Genomic DNA, 19,782 nt, shown 5'->3' on the forward strand with positions numbered 1-19,782 from the left:
AAGTATATAAATGATGTTGATTATTGATTTAAATTAAAAATGAGAAAGTGAATAAAACAAATTATATATACACCTATATATAAATATTAAACAAAACCAAAGAAAAAATCCCATTTGTGTTTTCCTTTAGTTGGTATCTTTGTTTATACAGCCTTACACTGAGCGACACGACAGTGTCCTTCCCCAAACAACAACATGTACATATACACAGGAACACACACAATGTCAGACCGGAGAAACACCCACACAACAACATGAGAAGCCTACACAACTGACACCCCACGAACTGACCAAAGAAAATTAAAACAATGTCGAGCATATGAATGTATTTTAAAGTATGCATGTACAGCTGTTTTCAAAATAATAGGAGTGCTTTTGCATATGCACTTGTCCCTTCTGTAGCAATGTTAGGCGTTCATTTTTTTCAATTTTATTTCTTTTTCCAAATTTGTTTATGGGTACACATTCTAAGGTACCGTTATTTTTTCGTTTTACTATCTTCGTTTTCTGAGAATTACGCAAATTCGTAAACAAACTTCATTTTGCGTTCATCAAAATAATAGGAGTGTGGCATTTTAATCTGCTCAGAGCGAAAAAATAGGTAATTATTCTTAAAAAAACGGTTTAAAAGTATAGAAAGATTAATTTCCAACTACAAATTTAACGTTTAAGATCGAAAACTTAAAGCAATGGGTCGTGGCAAACACTGCACACCTGAGCGGCGTGAGTTGATCAAAAACTTGATTTCAAGTGGGAAAACGTACAAGGAAGTGCAAAAAATAATTGGATGCGGTGCTTCCATGATCCGAAATGCAATAAAATTTTCACCCAAGACGGAAACCCGCGGCCGACCCCAAGTTCTAGCCGATAAACTGGCTACACGTGTCGCAAGGTACTCCAAAAAGCATCCTTTTGCAAGCTGCAAAGAAATTAAGGATGAGCTTAACTTGGACGCAAGTATCCCAACAATAAGTCGTCTTTTAAAGAAGCAAAATTTGAAAGCCCACAGTCCACGGAAAATTCCATTCCACACCAAGAAGCACATAGCCGCAAGAATGAAATTTGCAAAGAGCCATGTCAACTGGTCAGTTGAAAAATGGCGTAACATCTTGTGGTCGGATGAGTCGAAAATAGTCCTTTATGGTGGGAAAGGATCTCGACAATACGTTAGAAGACCACCTAACACCGAATTTAATGCCAAATATTGCATTAAAACGATTAAACATGGCGGACATAATATAATGATATGGGCATGTTTCTCGTATTATGGCGTAGGTCCCATATATTGGATTAAAAATATTATGGATGGTCCTGGATATGTCCAAATAATGCAGGAAACAATGCTGCCTTATGCTAGCGAAGAAATGCCACTGCTTTGGGTCTTCCAGCAAGACAATGACCCAAAGCACACAAGTAAAGTGGCTAAGAAGTGGTTTGCAGAAAATAAGATTGCAGTACTAGAATGGCCCGCCCAGTCTCCCGATCTGAATCCGATCGAAAATTTGTGGACAGACGTTAAAAAGGCGGTCGCACAAAGGCACCCAACTAATGTTTCCGAGCTTTGGGAAATTGTAAAGGCCTCTTGGACCTCGATTAGTCCCGAAAGATGCCAGAAATTGGTGGATTCCATGACAAGGCGCTGTGCGGCAGTGATAGCCAATAAAGGTGGTGCCACGAAGTACTAATTATAGTTTTTTTTATTGCATTTAACATTAAATTACTTCATATAACCATAGTTTGTCGTTATATATTATTTTCATAAGTTTTGAGCGAGTTTGCTTGAACACTCCTATTATTTTGAGAAACCCATATTGGGTGTTATTCCCTTTTTATTTTTTTTACTAAGTATGTATTCAATGAAGTAAGGTTTTTTTAGTTTTAAGTTTTTTAATACAAGTCATATTTGTTAAAAAAAATAAATTTAAAAAATTTAAATCGTATTGACATAGTTTTTTTCACCGTTTTTCACATTTGTAATGGGCACTCCTATTATTTTGAAAACAACTGTAACTGTGTATATGATTAACGTACGTAAAAAAATATCTGTATATGTAATTTTGTTATTTTCAAAAATAAAAATAAAAAGTTATAAATGCAAGCGGAAAGCAACGCAAAGCCATCACAAAAGCACAAATGAGTAGTTGAAAAATGGAAAAAGTAAGGCAAGGAAACAATGGTATAACAACTAAGAATCTAAAATAGGCCCATATATATAAAAATCCAAGAATATGAAAAAAGTAGCAGTCCATGTAATTTTATTTCCTAGATATGTATGTATGTAATTTATATGCGATAAATCAGGCATTATGCATTTAGCAACCACACAACTGCATGAACACCCCAACATTCCATTAAATAGGAAGCACCATCGAACAAGATCAAAAGACATCCTATCGAATCTATCATTTCTACCCAGTCACCACAGAGTTAATAGCATAGAAGGCACCTGACGGAAGAATCGAATAGCAAATGAATAACGACAAATACATAAGATATAGGCATATGCGTTATAGATAAACCCAAGATATAGGACAATGTTTGATGTTGAAATGAGTTAATCTGGCCACGTAGAGTCAGCTTTATAAGCATAGATACGAGCATACACATCGGGCGACATTATACATAGCCATCAACAGCACCGCATAGTATGAAGATAAAGTACGGTATATAAATATAAACATAACCAAGAAAACATACACCCACACACATATTTTACACGTTTCAGATTCAACATACCCCTCTAAACAATTAACAGTAACTCACACATGCACCTTCCCCCCCCCCCAAAACAAATATATCAGTTTGCAACTCTTTTCGGAGTTTTGTTGTTTACGATAAACTGTTTATAGCTGTTTTTCAATTTAAATATATTATATTTACTGAATGGTAAACAAGAAAAGAAAAAATCTAAAGAAAGTCGAAAGAAGTGAAACCATATAAATAGACTACTAAATGTTTTAAATGCTATAACCAGACAAATCTTAAATTGAGAATTTGCAAGCAAAGATGCAGGCAGATAAAGAATATTAAAGAATAAACTGCATATTATATATATATATATACATATATATATATAACGCAACTATATTGAAAGACAAGCAAAATATTTTATTTGCAAGGCGAAAAAAGTTTAAAACATACAACATATATATGGGTTCCATACCTGTACGGTTCACAGTAAATGCAGTTGGGCCCTTGGCCCCAATATGTTGCATCTGTTATGTACCAGCAACACAACTGCAAGACGACAACAGCAACAAAACAGTCACAGATGCATACAGCTAAATAACAATGTATTACACGAGCGATGTGAACTACACATATATATACACAAAAACGAAATGAGGAGTGTTTATAAACAATAAACAAATGTTTGAAAACTATAAATAAGCATTTTTACTCAAACTCGATTATTATCACCTTTTAATTTAATGAGAAAAAGGTGAACATTTGTGGGCGTTCAAATAGCACATGATAATCCAGATGCACATTTTGCATCATCAATATAAATTTTAGTCTTATGTTGTCTAAACTCAAAAAACTGTTTATCGATCCCATGTATTACGTTCACAAGAAGTATAATAGTATAAGAATAGCATAAGATGAATGGTGTGACCCTCGACGCATTGTTTAATAATTACCTGAAGGTTAATTAACAGTATATTAATTTAAGGGTATTCCCAGTTGGTCTGTTTATATGTCTTATTGCTTTGACCGCGACGGTGCATCCAAAATCTTAATCTTTGCGCCATATTTGCTGACCCCTAATTATTTTTGATATTTGTGACGCATATAAATCCTCTTTAAAAATGGAATAAGTTTTGAAGTTATAGCCAAAGGAATCAGGCAGGTAGCTCCCTAAGAAGCTTAGCTAAAGCTGATAAGCGGATAAATTACGAGATTGGAACTATACAGATTTCATTACAATTTGTAGCATAATAACATTATTGTGGGTGTGTGTGTTTGGTGTAAACGTAATAATTCTTATAATCGTAACTTGTTATGATTGATCTGATGGTCCAATGGTCGCAACTTTTGCAATTCATATTATAAAGCAAAATAATATATAAAAATATATGTAGGTAAGATAAAATAAGTATATGCAGATAATAGATAAGTAGATAGAAGATACGAATAGACTAGATAAGTAACTTCAACTAACCGATTTAACATACATATATACAATTGATGGTTAAAATTTCTATATGAAACCCAAAAATGGATCACAAACAGATACAAATCAAAGACGTGTTCCACCATTCGAATATTGCTGTTGGGCGATAGAGGTAAAGCGGCTGTATATTAAAAACAAGAAAGGAAAGCTAACTTCGGGCGGAGCCGAAGTTGATATACCCTTGCAGTTCAGTCGCAGTCCGCTAGGTGGCGCCACGCATCTTATATTATTAGATATGTAGCGGATCGTATATAGTCGGCCGATCCTTACGAAAATTGGCAGATCAGATTGTTTTTCCCAAAATAGAATCTGTACCAAATCCCATCTTTCTAACTTAAAAAACACCAAAGTTATGCCAATTTCGATCGTTGTATGACAGCTATAGGATATAGTCGGCCGATCCTTATGAAATTTTGTACATAAGATATTTTGGTCAAACATAACTTGTGTGGAAAGTCCCAACTCTCTAACTTAAAAAACACTAAAGTTATGGCATTTCCGATCAATCAGTTATATGGCAGCTATAGGATATAGTCGACCGATCCCGGCCGTTCCGACTTATATACTGCCTGCAACAGAAAGAAGGGTGTGTGCAAAGTTTCAACTCGATAGCTTTAAAACTGAGAGACTAGTTTGCGTAGAAACAGACAGACGGACAGACGGACAGACGGACATGCTCATATCGACTCAGGAGGTGATCCTGATCAAGAATATATATACTTTATAGGGTCGGAGATGTCTCCTTCACTGCGTTGCACACTTTTGACCAAAATTATAATACCCTCTGCAAGGGTATAATAAGAAAGGAAAGGTAATATGTATAAAAGTTAATATACTCTTGAAGTTAGGTAGCAGCTTAGATTTTTATACATCTCTCGGATATGGTTGGCCGATCTTTATGGGAATTACATCATCAAATCAATTTTCTAATAAAAATATAGTTTTAATAAAAATGTTGAATACAGCCCCGAGCATTTTAAAAATAGCAAAGTTGTGCCGATTTTCGATCGTTTATGCCAATTTAGTTTATGCCAACAAGTTATTCCAATTTTGATCTGTGGAACTGGAAATCCCCATCCTCTCACTTAAAACCCACCAAAGTTATGGCATTTCCGATCAAACAGCAAATAAAAGAAGGATATGTGCAAAGTTTCAAGTCGATATTGAAAAATACAAAAATTTTAAAAGAACACTACAAATATATACAATAAACAAAAAAATGTTAATTGCCAATTGAATATAAAAAACACTAACCACACATAAAATCCTTTATTTTGTGGAATTTTAAGATTTAAATAGATTTACCAAGATGCAACGAAAACATAGTCATAAAATGTATTCATTATTTTAGTTTTCAACCTGCTCCACCTGTAATCTTGGGAAAATCTGCACACGAACCACTAAGATAGATACCAAAACATCGCCATCGACGCACCCGCCTTATTCCTTGTCGCGAGCACGTTTGGGCACCATTTTGGTAATGGGCACCTGTGTCTTGTGAAGGCCTGTGTCCTGCGTATTAGGATAAGACTTCTTCGTTAGTGACTGGTATAATTTGAAAAAAAAACTTTAAGCTGTTTTTTTTTCATACGAATTTATAATAAATGTTTCAGCTTCGGTTTGAATTTATTTTTAGGTATATTAATGCTACACCAAATACAGACATTTCAGATACCTTTAAAAATACACCAAGTCGAATCTTAGCCTGGAGGCCACTGCATTTGGCGCCCGCCAAGGAAGTGCAAATGTAAGTGATAAACCGATTGGGCGCCGTGCTTGCCATTGTTAATTACTACGCGGTAGCCCTCGGCCAGTCCCAGGTCCTTCGCCACTTTGCGACCGACCAGCATAAGGTGTCCTAGCAAATCGGCATCACCATCCTCAGCCAGTGAAAGTTGGGCAATCGGTTTCCGAGGGATCACCAAAAAATGGGTTGGGGCCTGTGGAGCCACATCGTGAAAGGCCACGCACTGAACAGTATTAATAATGTAATTAATGATAAATATCTTTTGAATTGGAAAAAAATTTAATTCGTCCCATTGAGTCTCACCTTATCATCTTCATGGATGAACGTGCAGGGAATCTCCTTTCGTAAAATCTTTCCAAAAATGGTGTCCTCGCTTGCAGCTGCCCCTTGGGCTTTCTCCACCTCGCTCGCCATTCTAGCACTGGAAGTGACTATCGAGCGATAACTGCGCAGTAAAGAATAAATAAATAATTAATTGCAGGGTGATTAAATTAACTAGAACAAAAGTGAATACGGCATGCACTTACTCGAAAACACGAACAAATTTGCGGCCGGCTGTCAATAACATTGAAAAAGGGGTTGCCAACTGAACTAAAGCTCGGAGCTGTCAAGATATCGATAGGTGCAGAAAAAATATCAGGGGAGACTAAAGTATCGCGTCAAAAAGACGCTGTCTATGTAGTATAATTGAATCTGTTATAAATTTTGTCGAATTATTCAGCTTATTTAAAATTTTTTTTGTTTTAATAGTTATCTTTTCGACACCTTTCCTATATATTGATTACATCATTAATTCCCTTCAAATAGACGCTGAATGCCATACAATAAATTTTATTCTTTTTAATTTATATTGCTTTTATTTTATTTTAAACGTACAAGTATTATTTTCAATGCTACAATATGTGGTAAAGCTACATATATTAATCATTTTAATTGAGGATTAACGCAGTAAAAGATTTCATTTTTGTAAAAATATATTACGTTAAGTTTTTTCGTAACAATTTATTGTTTTCGGTACTTTTCAATCTTTGTAACGACGAATTGCCTTTAGAATATAAATCTGTAAAAAAAGTAATAGATGATTCAAAAATCCATTATGCTAATTAGAAGCCTAAGGTAGGGATTTAATTTGGGCAGTTTTTAAAATCCAACAATTGTCGAGTCTTCAAACTTAAGTTTTTCGCTTGCATAATCAGACTGCTTGTGTATCCCATGGGTAATTGAATAATTCTGAACATTTTTGTCGGATACCAATTTTCCTCAATTATTCCAAATATAATATGTATCTTTATTTGTATAAAAATGTATATATATTGTAAATTTATGTATGTGTCAATCACTTACTACGGATAGTAATTTATCCGCTTCCTTAAAAAGTCTCTAAACAAAATATTGTGGTTTGCGCATGGTGATGCCATGATCGGCTAAGGCAGGAACTAGATCCTCCATGGCTAGCGTGTATTTTCGATCCTTGGGGTTCTTCTTATTCGAACTATGCCCACTTGAGTGCTGTATGTTTGTTGTTCTTGTCTTGCAATGTTGCAGGGCATCATTAGCAATATCCGAAATAAACTTCTGGGCAGACACCGAGATGAGGCGCACAATTTGAGGGTCTACTGTAGTAAAGCCAGCCTGTTAAGGGCAGCGAATTAATCGAAATTTTTCAACTGTAACGCATTTACTCACAGTCCGCAAAGTATGCATCGTTAAGGCGTCTGGAATAGTGGGTGTGTAATCTTCCAGTTGTCGCATTAATTCATCCATATCAGCATCTTCACTCGACGCAGGCACTTCCTCCACATCCGGATCCTCTACCTCAGATTCTAAATCAGACTGAAGATGGGCGCTGGCTTCCTCATCTTCAGTGTCCGTAATTGAAGAAATTGATTCTGTAGGAGTTATGGTTATGTCCTCGCCATCAGAAGCCATATTGAAATAGATTTTAATGTGGATTTTTATTCTCAAAGTCGCAATTATTGTTTACGTTTTTGTGTATTATGTCGATAACTATAGGAAGGAGATCGTTGTGACTATCGATGTTTATCAAGATTTTTCATTATTCAAATACATATATGTATGTTAAAACAAAAAATATATTTAAAAATAATGAAAACAAAAACAGTAAAAATTTGTATATTTTTATTAACTTTTTACTAAATGCTCGAGGCCTTTTGTAGCAAATGTCATCTCTAAGTGTGACCGTTTACAGCGATTCTTCAATTGTAATTTTTTAACTATGGTGGGCTCCAACTTTGGCATAATTTACCATAATTCCGGCTCCGGAGGCTCCGGACAAGTAAACCAATCGTCACATGCAGGCGGCGCTGGAGGAGATCGGGAACGGACTGTTCCTGCCTCGCACCTGAGCGACTTTATGTCCCAACTAGAGGACTACACCCCTTTGATTCCAGACGCAGTGGCGGCACACTACCTAAACATGGGAGGATTTCAAGCGGACGACAAACGTATTGTCAGGTTGATCAGCATTGCCGCACAGAAGTACATGTCCGACATAATCGACGATGCCTTGCAACATTCCAAGGCCCGCACACACATGCAGACTACTAACATACCAGGAGGCTCAAAGGCCAAGGACCGCAAGTTCACGCTTACTATGGAAGACCTGCAGCCTGCCCTAGCAGATTACGGTATCAATGTTAGAAAAATGGACTATAGTCAATAAATAAGTTCACATTTATTAGTACTTTTCATACCTATTGTCAAATCTTTTTTTTTATTTACATACATATATGGTGGTGAATACAGTTTAAAATATCTGTGTTCATTAACAGCTTTCAATAAATTAGTTATCAGAAAATAAATTAAATTAATTACTTACTAAATGAAATACATTACTGTTTTTTAATTACTTTTAGGTTAAAAAATTTAATTGCTGTTATTATTAATAATATTATTATTATTAATATATTTTTTTTTTAACTTTTGAATAAAAAACTGCAACAAAAGGGAATAAAAATACGCATTTAGTTTATTAAATCCGTTAATGAACGAAAAAAAGAAGACAAAATAATCATAATATCTTCTTAAAAAAATAATGAATCAAAAAACTTTTGGTAGAAGGTTTTAGAAAAAAATCGCAAGGCTTAAAGTTTTTCGGCATTCTTCATTTTAAAAATACTTAAAATATAACAAAATCCTTCCATTTGATGTATTTTAAAGACCATTTTATAATTTTGTTAACACCAGCTGATTAGATTTACAAAACATGATTGAGAGAAAAACGAGTTTAAAGTTTTGACTGATAAGGGGTTAGGTGGGTTTGTGCGGCCAAAAAATTGACTATTTTCAAACAATTTAATTTCTATTTTCAATTCATATAAAGAATTAAAAATTTTATTGCAACTTTTAAGTTTCTTAAATATACATATTTAAAGAATTTGGGAAAATTTCAGAAAAAAATAATTAACAGTCAGCTATTGAGACGTCATTTCCCACGACCCCTTGGAAAAAACGCGTTGACAGCACAATCTGACACACAATCCTGACAGAATCATCTGAAATGAAAAAAACTAAATATTTTCCTTTAGTACAGACCTTAAACTAGAAACTGAACGAAGGAACAAAAAACAAGTGAAAATTTGATTTTTGGGACACCTTTTTGCGAAGAAATTAAAATTTTGGTGAAAATGTTTGAACATTTTATTTTTATACCCTTGCAGAGGGTATTATAATTTTGGTCAAAAGTGTGCAACGCAGTGAAGGAGACATCTCCGACCCTATAAAGTATATATATTCTTGATCAGGATCACCTCCTGAGTCGATATGAGCATGTCCGTCTGTCCGTCTGTCTGTCGGTTTCTACGCAAACTAGTCTCTCAATTTTAGAGCTATCGAGTTGAAACTTTGCACACATCCTTCTTTTCCTTGCAGGTAGTACATAAGTCGGAACGGCCGGGATCGGTCGACTATATCCTATAGCTGCCATATAACTGATTGATCGGAAATGCCATAACTTCGTTGTTTTTTAAGTTAGAGGGTTGGTACTTTCCACACATGTTATATTTGACCAACATATCTTATACAAAATTTCATAAGGATCGGCCGACTATATCCTATAGCTTTCATACAACGATCGGAATTGGCATAACTTTGGTGTTTTTTAAGATGGGACTTGGTACAGATTCTATTTTGGACAAAATAATCTGATTTGCCAAATTTCATAAGGATCGGCCGACTATATACGATCTTCTATATATCTAATAATATAAGATGCGTGGCGCCACCTAGCGGACTGCGACTGAACTGCAAGGGTATATCAACTTCGGCTCCGCCCGAAGTTAGCTGTCCCTTCTTGTTTTTAAATAGTTATTATCAACGAAAATAAAATCCTTCGTTTAAGTTCTAGATAATCGTATCTCGAAGGCCTGTGCAAAATTTTATCAAGATCGGTTGAGTAGTTTCCGATAAATCTTGACAACCAACTTCCAAAACATAGTTTTGAGAAAAACGCTCTTAAAGTTTGCGCTCTGCCTTTACCTGACCTCGAGTGTCACCCTTTTCAGGGCTGTATCTCCGAAACTTTTATTCGAATCGACTTGAAAATTTGGGAGAATATTCTCAAGATTCAGTAAAAATGAAAAAATAAAAAAAAATCGATTGTTTTGAAGCCGCCAAACCCACCTAACACCATAAGTGAGCTAGACTGAGAAGATCTGTTTATTTACCATTTATATCTAAAAGTAATGCTTGGATTGATTTTTGTTGTAGCATTTGATAAAAAATACACGATAGTAGAATTTCTGAAAAACCCCTTTAAATTTGAAAAAACAAAAAGTAAATTATGATGTAGGTTTATACAAGCTTAATATATTAAGATTACACGGGGAGTATACAGTGTTTTTAACAGCTAAATTTCTTAATACTTGTTATTGGCATGTTATAAACTTCTTGAAACCGCGCGATGTACCTCCAGCAACTCGGAATGCTAGAACACCCGTAATAATTGTAATTATGTAGTTAATCAGCAAGGTGGTGATATAAAGTTCGCTCGCATTAAGTAGGGTTAGCAATGACACAAACAGATGACTGCCCACAACGTAACAAATATGCAGGTAGTTACTCGTGTCGAAGGCATTAAAGAATATTACACTCCAGAATGTGTGCAGCAGAATAATAGAAAGAGCTTGAGCGGCCGACGTGATAAAAAAAATTTCGGTACCACTTTTGAGACCCATGGTTCCAGGCCCACTCTGAAAAAGGTAAATTTAATAAATGTAGGCTCAAACAAATTCTCGCACATGTACTGTAGTTAATATTCCTTACCATATCAGCCAACACATTGACCAGGGCAAACATGCCAGATATAATTCCAAATCCCAAACCGGACACATAGGCCAGGATGTGCTTGTTGTCCGTAACTCGCGTATCCTCGGCAACTGCGTGCAAACCCTGCTCTGTGCTGCGCAGAATGCGGTAGATAATATATCTGAAGCATTCCTGAAACAGTACCGAGAAGAACACACCAAATGCCAGGACATCACGAAGTGGAATCATAGCAAACCACAAAAGTGATGAAAGTAGCAGCGAAAGCAGCCAGAAGAATGCCGCTGCTATCAGGATAATAATCCGCACAGGATCATTGGCAATGGTGAAAACGAACAGTGCAAATGGCGGACCGAATGCGATAAAGGTGCAGCCAAAGAACTCGGGCAAAGTCATCTCCTCCAATATAAAATTTCTACTGTTGTTTTTTGCTTAGTGTTTTTTTGTGCGTGGGAAGAGGAAGCTACAACAAATGTTGCCAGAATAGCTGTAGTGCTTTGGGTGCTGCCAGATTGATGGTATGTTTTAAAATAATATTCTCCAAATTGTAAAAACTTTTTTGTTGTAAGCTCTTACTATGATGCTTATACAATATTTAAGACCCTTCTAAGACCAACAATATGTGATTTATCAAAATATTGCGCACCTTTTACTTGTAACCAAATATTCGATAATAATGGACACCAGTTTTTAAGGTTGCCAGATCGTTATCAATATTTTAATACTCTACCGTATAAAGTAGAGGTAATTACTTCATATTTAAAAACTTGACAAAAATAACCCACAACAACTGGTGTTTTAGGATATTAAAAGACACCGTATTCAGACTATTTAAAAAAAAAATCAAACACAATACCTAATACAAAAATTGTATATAGTTCCAGTTTTATTTACATACGCTCCACTAAGGGTATTCATAAAGTCACTTATGTAAATTACACCCGCACTAAGACAAAGGTTTCCGACCCACTTTCTGTGCCACTTGCAATATTTTTGTTTGGGGCGGGATTAGTCATTGTAAATGGACTTGCTATGCGAACCGCATAATATTCCAGAAGCAGGAGCCAAGTGCAAGTAGACAGCTGCGGATTGAACAGCTACATATATCTAAAAAATAAAGATAAAAATACCCTTATACTGACCTGTTTCAGATTTGGCGAGTGAGTAAACTTTAATTGTCCAGACTTTGCGAAACGAAAATAATTCAAAATTTGGTAGTGCATGCAGTAAATGCCAAACGCCTTCTGCCACACCAGCCGTCGGTCGAGGCTGGAGATCCTGTCCCAGATGATCTGGATAGTCCAGCCATAGAGGCGGCGGCCCTTGACATTCCCCCACCCGAAACAGAAAGAGCCCTTCAAAAAGGTTTGTTTAGGACGACCTCATGGAAATGGTCATAAAAAACAGTTTTGAATAATTTTCATTTTTGCGCATTCCATTAGTAAAATAATTTGCGATTCCGATGTTCAAACTTATACAATTTCTTGAACTAAAGACCGTTTCGCTTTTCAGTTTTTGATGAAAAATAAATCAAAGAATATAATATTTAGTAAAGTTAAAGTCAATTTGTTAAAAAAAAAAATATTTAAGACGTATAATGGTGAATATTCAAATTGAAAAATGCTAAACTTTTTTTAAGCGAAATTAAACATATTTAAGTTAAAAAAAAAACAATTATTTTAACCAATTGGATAAGGAAACTTTAACTTTAAATAGGCAATTCAATTTCGTTGAGATTAAAAAATATTTTCTAATGGAAATGCGTTCGTTTAAATAGAATACAGTGGGAACGAGTCTTAAAAATGAAAAATATTTTCAGGCATCTGGGAGCGACCAGCACAGACGGCCACTTCTTATCAGGCACCTAAAGATGGGAGCACCGTGCTCAGGTTCGATATCCTGCTGGCTCACATTATGCCTCCCGATGGCGAGGACGTAAAGGTCAAACGTTATGTCGTGTATGAACTAACCGTCAGTCAAGACGGCGAGATCCAAGATACTCAGCCAACGAAGATCGAACGCCGCTATACGGACTTTCGGGAGCTTTATTTGGCCCTTAAACGATTGCATCCGGCAGAAATGGCTAATAAATACTTTCCGTCTAAAGTATTGATGGGAAACTTTAAAACGGAACTCATTGGAGAACGGAGCGCTGCCTTTGAAGCCTTCCTCACATATGTAGCGAGTCAAGCAAACTTGAGAGAATCTAAAGAGTTCTTACGTTTTTTGCAAAATGACGAGTTAACTCGGGCATGTCAATTTTTGGATGAACGACGAAATGAGAATGCCATACCAATACTGGAGAACTGTTTTCGGCTGTTGAACAAGATTTACATGAATCGCTCGCGCCCTGTGCTTCTCATACTCTGCCGTCTGGTCGCGGCTTGTACTTCATCCCCAGTGCCACATCATTCTGCCGAGCGATGGGCACTACTGGCGCTAAATCGTTTTGAGACGTTATGCGATATTGATCTCCTACCGCTCTACATACCCCTTTTACACACCTGCGCACACCTATGGTGAGTTTCAAGCTGGTAATTAATTTGTTGAGAAGTTATTCATTATGTTCGCTATGTCCAAAAGGGCATAGAAAGTGTATATTAGGAGAAATGTGTTCAGGAAAATTATATAGTATCGTACTGTCCTGATCAAAAAAATTTGTTTACGGCAAAAGATGCACCAATTAAGTTGGTTTTACATTAATAGCTAATATAATAGACTTTTAGGTTGGAAATTGATATATATACATAGTACTTTATCTCATCAAATATTTAAACAAGTCTTCGACAAAAAAAATCAAACTAATGTATATATTTTTTTACCTTTTTAGGTGGCAACGCGGCCAAGACCAGAAACCCATCACCGACCGACTAAACGACATGTCCAAAAAAGGCATAAACATTGCCAACACGTCTACCCTGATGCAGGCAATTCACAATATTGACCCACGGACCGAAACAATCTGAATCTTCATGTATGCCTACAAGTTCATAAATTTGTTCTGCAGCTAGTAGCCATGCGTAAAGTGCAATTAGTAAACGTGTGAAACTAATATTAAGGGGAACGTAACATTTATACACCTTACATTTTTTAATTAGAAATTTTTGTTTACAATTACAGATTTTAAAATTCATAGAATAAAAAAGTAAAGATAAATCTAAAACGCTGCATGTGTTTAGTAACCAGTACCAGTTTCAATTTCTATAAAATAAAAATAAAAACAAGAAAGGAAAGCTAACTTCGGGCGGAGCCGAAGTTTATATACCCTTGCAGTTCAGTCGCAGTCCGCTAGGTGGCGCCACCCATTTTATTTTATTAGATATATAGCGGATCGTATATAGGCGGCCGATCCTTATGAAATTTGGCAAATCAGATTATTTTATCCAAAATAGAATCTGTACCAAGTCCCATCTTTCTAACTTAAAAAACACCAAAGTTATGCCAATTCCGATCGTTGTATGACAGCTATAGGATATAGTCGGCCGATCCTTATGAAATTTTGTACATAAGATATGTGGGTCAAATATAACATGTGTGGAAAGTCCCAACCCTCTATCTTAAAAAACAACGAAGTTATGGCATTTCCGATCAATCAGTTATATGGCAGCTATAGGATATAGTCGACCGATCCCGACCGTTCCGACTTATGTACTGCCTGCAACAGAAAGAAGGGTGTGTGCAAAGTTTCAACTCGATAGCTTTAAAACTGAGAGACTAGTTTGCGTAGAAACAGACAGACAGACAGACAGACAGACAGACGGACAGACGGACAGACGGACATGCTCATATCGACTCAGGAGGTGATCCTGATCAAGAATATATATACTTTATAGGGTCGGAGATGTCTCCTTCACTGCGTTGCACACTTTTGACCAAAATTATAATACCCTCTGCAAGGGTATAAAAAGTATTTCCCCTTTGCACGTAATACGAATCGGAGTGTATCCGGAGGGCATTCCCATTTTTACAATGTGTACTCTGTATTCTCATTTTTATATTATTATTTATCGAATACTCTATGAATCATAGAAATTCTTAATCTTAGAATTCCATATCAGCCTGAAAAAACATCGGACAACTGCTTTATAGTGTTAACAGTTGCCGAACAGTTTTATCCGATACTCATTTCCACCTTGTAAATAAATAACAAAATTTTCTCGAAACAGTTAACTTTATCTAAGATGTTTGATTATTTAAAACTTATATTATATATTAATATTTCCTTATTTGTTTCTGAGTCATTTTGGGATGTACCCTTAAATCTAGGAAAGCACTAATTAATAATTTATCTTATTGTTATAAATTGTGAGGATCTCTTGACCGCACTCGAAAATTTATACAACACAACGGTTATCTTATAACGTCACAATCTATTCAACTATATTGTTAAAAGTTGTGTGCGGTTTCAACGAGTTGATATCGCACCATACAAAATTTACATACATAATTTTCAATGTACAACCAAATACTTAGCGAAATAATCTCGTGAAGGTTTTCAGAGCTTGCGAAATGGCTTTCGTTGTGTCCGCCCTAAAAACAAGGTATGGAAATAATTATTGAAGGGTTAATCAGGGTTGTGCCAATTTTCTTACCTTAATACCGTGCAGCTAAAATCGTCCAACTGCTGTTGTGTAGCGGTCACATAGCCACCGCTATTCTTTTTGGGTAATGCTTCCAGTGCCTGCTCCAAAAAAGGTCGCATCCGCTCATTACCCACAACCTGCTTTAGTTCGTACAGAACTTCACCCACATCCGCCAACATGTATGAGTGTAGCTGAAACACCGAGGCCTGGATCAAGTTCATCACTAATGCACAGCCATGCTGGTTAGCCAGCTCCACAACCAAAGGACGACAATCGTCATGACGTTGTTGGCTCGGTAGCCACTGATCTACTGGCCTACCCCAAACAAGGATATTGATAAAGAATTTCATGACCGACGAGTTGGCTTCACGATGATCCAAAGAGCAGGCTATGAGTGCGCACTGGAAGATTGGTGTGATCAGGTTGCTCTGGAGCAGCTGCAGCGGACAGCAATCCAAATACCGCGATGCAAGTCTAAAAAAGTCGTCCACGGTGTCCGGATTGTTGCGCAGTCCATTTTCCATCTGTAGCAGGCCAAAAGTGGGCTCAATAAATGCTTGCAACATCTCCAACAGCCCTCCAATGCATTCGTGAGCCTTAGCAAACTCATCCACCAGTATAGAGCCAACATAGAGGAAGCAACTGTGGTGCTGCACCGCATATAGCACCACCATTTGCTTAATAAGAGGCTCCACCAGTAGAACCGCTTGTTTTCGCACCATTCTAATCCCATAGCGTATCAGCCGACAGGTGCGCTCCATGATTCGCAGGTCGGTTTGATACTTGTCCATCACTCGCGAGATTAGCTGCCAAGCGTCGTTTAAAATTGCCACTGTGGGATGCTCTACAGCATCCGGTATGTCCGGATTCGTGTGTCGTATTACAGCACAGGCTCTGTCGATCCAATATACGGGATCGTTGCGTTCTCCTTTCTGCACGCTGGCTGCACTACTGCCTTCTACTAGTAGTGCCAGCGGCTGAAGTTGAAAGCCAACTATCTCGCGCAAAGCCGGCTGTAGTTGCTCCCTCGGTAGCCGGGTAAGTATAAGTGAAATACCCTTAAGCAGGCCAATAGCCACGTCATTATTGATTTGAAAGCTCTCTAAACTGCGGGCAATCTCTACCAAGCCATTTATATGGCACACCATCTTCTTGCGACAGGCGGAACAGATAGATGTCAGTGCCATGGCCGCAGCAGGGGCTAGTCCATTTTTCTGCTGAAGTGCATAAAGTAAAAAGTTTAGGACTGCTTCCAGAGATTCAGGATGATTTTCAATCCAATCACAGAGCTCTCCAATTAATAGAATTGCCGTATACCGGACCGCTATGTGCGTTTGTTCAGACATGTTCAAAATGGCCTCCACCACCTTGGGTATAACATCGTTTTCATCTCTGAAACATAGTTACTGACTAATTACTGAATAAAACTTTTAAGAAATTCATCCTAAACTTACGGAAGTATATTCTTGGCCACATTTTGCATAATAAAAAGAGCCGCCTCTGTGGACTCCCAAGTGGTATCTGGTGTTTGCAGTATTAGAAACATTTGTTTAAAACATGCCCCAGATCCTACTATAAAGGCAACATCTTTGATTAAATCTGAGACCTTACGCCGAAAGTCCTGTAATTTGGAAGAATATAGAACAAGATGTACATGAAAATGTTTAATTTAACTTACATAAAAGTTATTGTTCTCCTCTATCAGGCCATCATGATCACTCTCCATTTGAGAGTGCCGATAAAGGGCGCTGATTAATCGCTCAATGTGAGGCCGAAACATAGCCGTCAGTTGATCATCATTCCGCTGGAAGAGATCTTCGCTGAGCTTGTACCACAGATGAAATGTTATTTCGGCAACTTCGTAATCAAAATGCCCTACACAAAGAAGCACCAGATCCACTCCTTTTAATCCATAGTGCGGCTTCTGGGGATCACCGAGAATTTCAAAGAAAAAGGCATCGCACAGAGCAGTAAAAATGCGGCAGTAGTTAATAGTTTTGTCAGTGTCCTCATGAGCAACACTTAGGTGGTAGGGTGTTTCGAGCGAGCACACTGCTGCGAAAATTTGTGCCTCAACAGAGCTCTCTCCTTCGGTAGCGTTATCCTGGCGAGTGTTCATACATGAGAGCAGTGCACAAACACATTCGGAGGCATTATCGTGGAGCTTTCCTGAGGTATCTGGTAACGTGAGAAGTCGAAAGGCCAACTGGGTGAGGGCGTTATTGTATATATGTGCAACGGGAAAGGCATGGATTACCAGCCAGGCACTGTATGTTCGCAGGGTGGCATTCCAAACGCGCTGTTGGTTGAGATCGTCGCGCTGCAGGCACATACACAGGAACTTCAGAACACACTCGGCACTGGCGTCAAGCTGTTTGTGAACCTCCTCCCGCCGATTTGCTCCCAATCTCAGATATCTTGAATCTATTTCCTCTGGAAGTACTTTTAACACCTCTAGCAGAGGCCACACAGCAGCAGGAAACGGCGCTAGAGTTACCAGGAGATCATTGATTGGCTCCTGCCAGGTGGCCATCAGCAGGGCCAGATCCGCCACAGCCAAACTCAATTGTGTCACTATAACATTGTCAGTCTGCTCGTCAATTTGACCAATATGTGTGATAAGGGAATCCCGCAGGGATTCATGAGTGTGGGGGGGCAGTTCGCTGAAGGAGTTTTGGATCTTGTTTCGCATCGTCTGGGCGGCGAAGTAATTCGCATGCAGATCTCTCTTCTGGTGCAAGAGCTCATCCGCAATCGTCCAGGAATAAATCTTAATAAAATAAAATCAAATTTACCAAAACAGGCTTAACCGCTATCTATCTGTCCCACTCACCGACTTCTGAAAGTCCTGTAGCCATTTGTTGGCTTTTTCCTGCTCCTTGGGGTTATTTCCTTGAAAGAGTGCGTTGATCGCTTGGTACACCACGTCCACCGAGTACGTATCCATTTCATCAACAGCTAAAATCAGCGCATTAATTTTATAATTATTATTGTATTTTATTAGCGATGGTAGCTTAAGATGCGGTAGCTAGAGGTGAGCGAATACGGTCACGAATGTCCCAAGGACTGTTAAAGATAGATATCGGAGGCCAGTACGCATTATTCAAATTGTATTAACTTAGTTTTTGCAAATAAATTGCATGAATTACAAAAAAAAAAAACGAAAAATCTTGATTAAAAACTATTTAATTTTTGTTTACATTTTTTGTGGCATTGTTTGGCCAACCGTGGATAACGGTCCCAAAATCTATACTTTCCCGTATGTGAACTCAATTGATACAAAAATCAATGCTTACTACGTAATTTTGGAAATTTTATTGTAGGACAAAAAAAGATTAATTTTTTATTTTGATATATTGAATTAAATGCGTTACCATAAAGAATTTAGTTCCCAGACTGTTAAAATTTAGGACATACTGCCATATGTACCAAAATATAACACACTTATTCAAAAAAATATTTTTCTTTATCGTATTCAATTAATATAAATATAAAGGATTACTAAGTAATTTTGACATGGGTTTTCCCGAAACAACAATTTATTTGTTTTTTCGCTAAGATATTGCAATAAAACCCTATTGTTATGAAAAACTAGACTCTGCATGACTGTCCGAAGGACTTTAAGAAAATTAAATAAAATAACACAAAAATTTAAGATTCTTGTTCTAAAATAGAAACATTTAATTTTTTTTTTGAAACTGTTTGTGGCTCTACTCTGATTGGCCGGCTGAGAGTAACTGACTCAAATCTATTTTACTTTCTCATATGTGAGTCCAATAGATACGAAAATCAAAGCTCACTAGGTAATTAATGTCCAAATTTAAATTCTTTCTGCATCGAAATCTTAAAGATTTTGTTTAACAATTCGTAAAGCCACTGCAATAAATCTCGTTAAAAAAAATTAATTTATCATGTTTCAAAATGAATTCACTTTACAAACTTTTACTCCGCGTTGTAACAAGTGTTGACTTTAAAATAGGTATTTTCTTTTTAGA

General features: G+C 37.0%; 6 protein-coding genes and 1 long non-coding RNA gene across 9 annotated transcripts; 2 read left to right on the forward strand and 5 right to left on the reverse strand.

Moving 5' to 3' along the window:
* Positions 1-5,781: 5,781 nt before the first annotated feature.
* On the reverse strand, positions 5,782-6,544 carry LOC6496729 (histidine triad nucleotide-binding protein 1). The gene is made up of 3 exons (XM_001967308.4): positions 6,449-6,544; positions 6,225-6,366; positions 5,782-6,144 (listed from the first exon to the last, which is right to left on the reverse strand). The coding sequence occupies exons 1-3, from the start codon at positions 6,487-6,489 to the stop codon at positions 5,875-5,877; spliced, it is 453 nt and encodes a 150-aa protein (XP_001967344.2). The 5' UTR covers positions 6,490-6,544; the 3' UTR covers positions 5,782-5,874.
* A 641-nt stretch (positions 6,545-7,185) lies between these two features.
* Positions 7,186-8,025, reverse strand: LOC6496728 (transcription initiation factor TFIID subunit 10). Its single transcript, XM_001967307.4, has 2 exons — positions 7,608-8,025; positions 7,186-7,553 (listed from the first exon to the last, which is right to left on the reverse strand). The coding sequence occupies exons 1-2, from the start codon at positions 7,848-7,850 to the stop codon at positions 7,302-7,304; spliced, it is 495 nt and encodes a 164-aa protein (XP_001967343.1). The 5' UTR covers positions 7,851-8,025; the 3' UTR covers positions 7,186-7,301.
* A 26-nt stretch (positions 8,026-8,051) lies between these two features.
* Positions 8,052-8,646, forward strand: LOC6496707 (transcription initiation factor TFIID subunit 10b). Its single transcript, XM_001967306.4, has one exon. The coding sequence runs from the start codon at positions 8,158-8,160 to the stop codon at positions 8,602-8,604; it is 447 nt and encodes a 148-aa protein (XP_001967342.1). The 5' UTR covers positions 8,052-8,157; the 3' UTR covers positions 8,605-8,646.
* Positions 8,647-10,716: 2,070 nt separating this feature from the next.
* On the reverse strand, positions 10,717-11,694 carry LOC6496727 (gamma-secretase subunit Aph-1). The gene is made up of 2 exons (XM_001967305.4): positions 11,205-11,694; positions 10,717-11,131 (listed from the first exon to the last, which is right to left on the reverse strand). Exons 1-2 carry the CDS (start codon positions 11,598-11,600, stop codon positions 10,808-10,810), a joined length of 720 nt encoding a protein of 239 aa, XP_001967341.1. The 5' UTR covers positions 11,601-11,694; the 3' UTR covers positions 10,717-10,807.
* Positions 11,695-12,061: 367 nt separating this feature from the next.
* Positions 12,062-12,477, reverse strand: LOC26514845. Its single transcript, XR_001408232.2, has 2 exons — positions 12,347-12,477; positions 12,062-12,286 (listed from the first exon to the last, which is right to left on the reverse strand). It is a non-coding gene; the product is annotated as an uncharacterized LOC26514845 (long non-coding RNA).
* Positions 12,222-14,367, forward strand: LOC6496708 (sorting nexin-20). Its single transcript, XM_001967304.4, has 4 exons — positions 12,222-12,364; positions 12,423-12,569; positions 13,024-13,723; positions 14,035-14,367. Coding segments are annotated over exons 1-4 (984 nt in total). The 5' UTR covers positions 12,222-12,363; the 3' UTR covers positions 14,171-14,367.
* Positions 14,368-15,554: 1,187 nt separating this feature from the next.
* LOC6496726 (transportin-3) lies at positions 15,555-19,536 on the reverse strand. Of its 3 annotated transcripts, none has more exons than XM_001967303.4 (6): positions 19,162-19,536; positions 18,621-18,745; positions 17,466-18,557; positions 17,242-17,408; positions 15,797-17,179; positions 15,555-15,734 (listed from the first exon to the last, which is right to left on the reverse strand). In XM_001967303.4, the coding sequence occupies exons 2-6, from the start codon at positions 18,732-18,734 to the stop codon at positions 15,674-15,676; spliced, it is 2,817 nt and encodes a 938-aa protein (XP_001967339.1). In that variant the 5' UTR covers positions 18,735-18,745; positions 19,162-19,536; the 3' UTR covers positions 15,555-15,673. The 3 variants fall into 3 exon arrangements, with proteins under 3 accessions (XP_001967339.1, XP_014759266.1, XP_032309166.1); XM_014903780.3 differs by lacking the exon at positions 19,162-19,536 and having other exon boundaries at positions 17,466-17,993; positions 18,045-18,557; positions 18,621-18,950; XM_032453275.2 differs by lacking the exon at positions 19,162-19,536 and having other exon boundaries at positions 18,621-18,958.
* Positions 19,537-19,782: the final 246 nt, after the last annotated feature.

The sequence above is a fragment of the Drosophila ananassae genome, chromosome 3R, assembly GCF_017639315.1.
Source record: "Drosophila ananassae strain 14024-0371.13 chromosome 3R, ASM1763931v2, whole genome shotgun sequence".
Classification (NCBI taxonomy): domain Eukaryota; kingdom Metazoa; phylum Arthropoda; class Insecta; order Diptera; family Drosophilidae; genus Drosophila; species Drosophila ananassae.

Coding starts and splice junctions, on each gene's coding strand:
- LOC6496729 (XM_001967308.4), bottom strand. CDS start 6,489: ATGTTATTGACAGCCGGCCGCAAATTTGTTCGTGTTTTCGA. Junction 6,367..6,448: donor AAATTTGTTCGTGTTTTCGA/GTAAGTGCATGC, acceptor TTTACTGCGCAG/TTATCGCTCGATAGTCACTT. Junction 6,145..6,224: donor TCATCCATGAAGATGATAAG/GTGAGACTCAAT, acceptor AATACTGTTCAG/TGCGTGGCCTTTCACGATGT.
- LOC6496728 (XM_001967307.4), bottom strand. CDS start 7,850: ATGGCTTCTGATGGCGAGGACATAACCATAACTCCTACAGAATCAATT. Junction 7,554..7,607: donor CGATGCATACTTTGCGGACT/GTGAGTAAATGC, acceptor TGCCCTTAACAG/GCTGGCTTTACTACAGTAGA.
- LOC6496707 (XM_001967306.4), top strand. CDS start 8,158: ATGGTGGGCTCCAACTTTGGCATAATTTACCATAATTCCGGCTCCGGA.
- LOC6496727 (XM_001967305.4), bottom strand. CDS start 11,600: ATGACTTTGCCCGAGTTCTTTGGCTGCACCTTTATCGCATTCGGTCCG. Junction 11,132..11,204: donor TCAATGTGTTGGCTGATATG/GTAAGGAATATT, acceptor TACCTTTTTCAG/AGTGGGCCTGGAACCATGGG.
- LOC6496708 (XM_001967304.4), top strand. Junction 12,570..13,023: donor AGAAAGAGCCCTTCAAAAAG/GTTTGTTTAGGA, acceptor AAATATTTTCAG/GCATCTGGGAGCGACCAGCA. Junction 13,724..14,034: donor CACACCTGCGCACACCTATG/GTGAGTTTCAAG, acceptor TTACCTTTTTAG/GTGGCAACGCGGCCAAGACC.
- LOC6496726 (XM_001967303.4), bottom strand. CDS start 18,734: ATGGATACGTACTCGGTGGACGTGGTGTACCAAGCGATCAACGCACTC. Junction 18,558..18,620: donor TACAGGACTTTCAGAAGTCG/GTGAGTGGGACA, acceptor TATTTTATTAAG/ATTTATTCCTGGACGATTGC. Junction 15,735..15,796: donor TTTAGCTGCACGGTATTAAG/GTAAGAAAATTG, acceptor CCTTGTTTTTAG/GGCGGACACAACGAAAGCCA.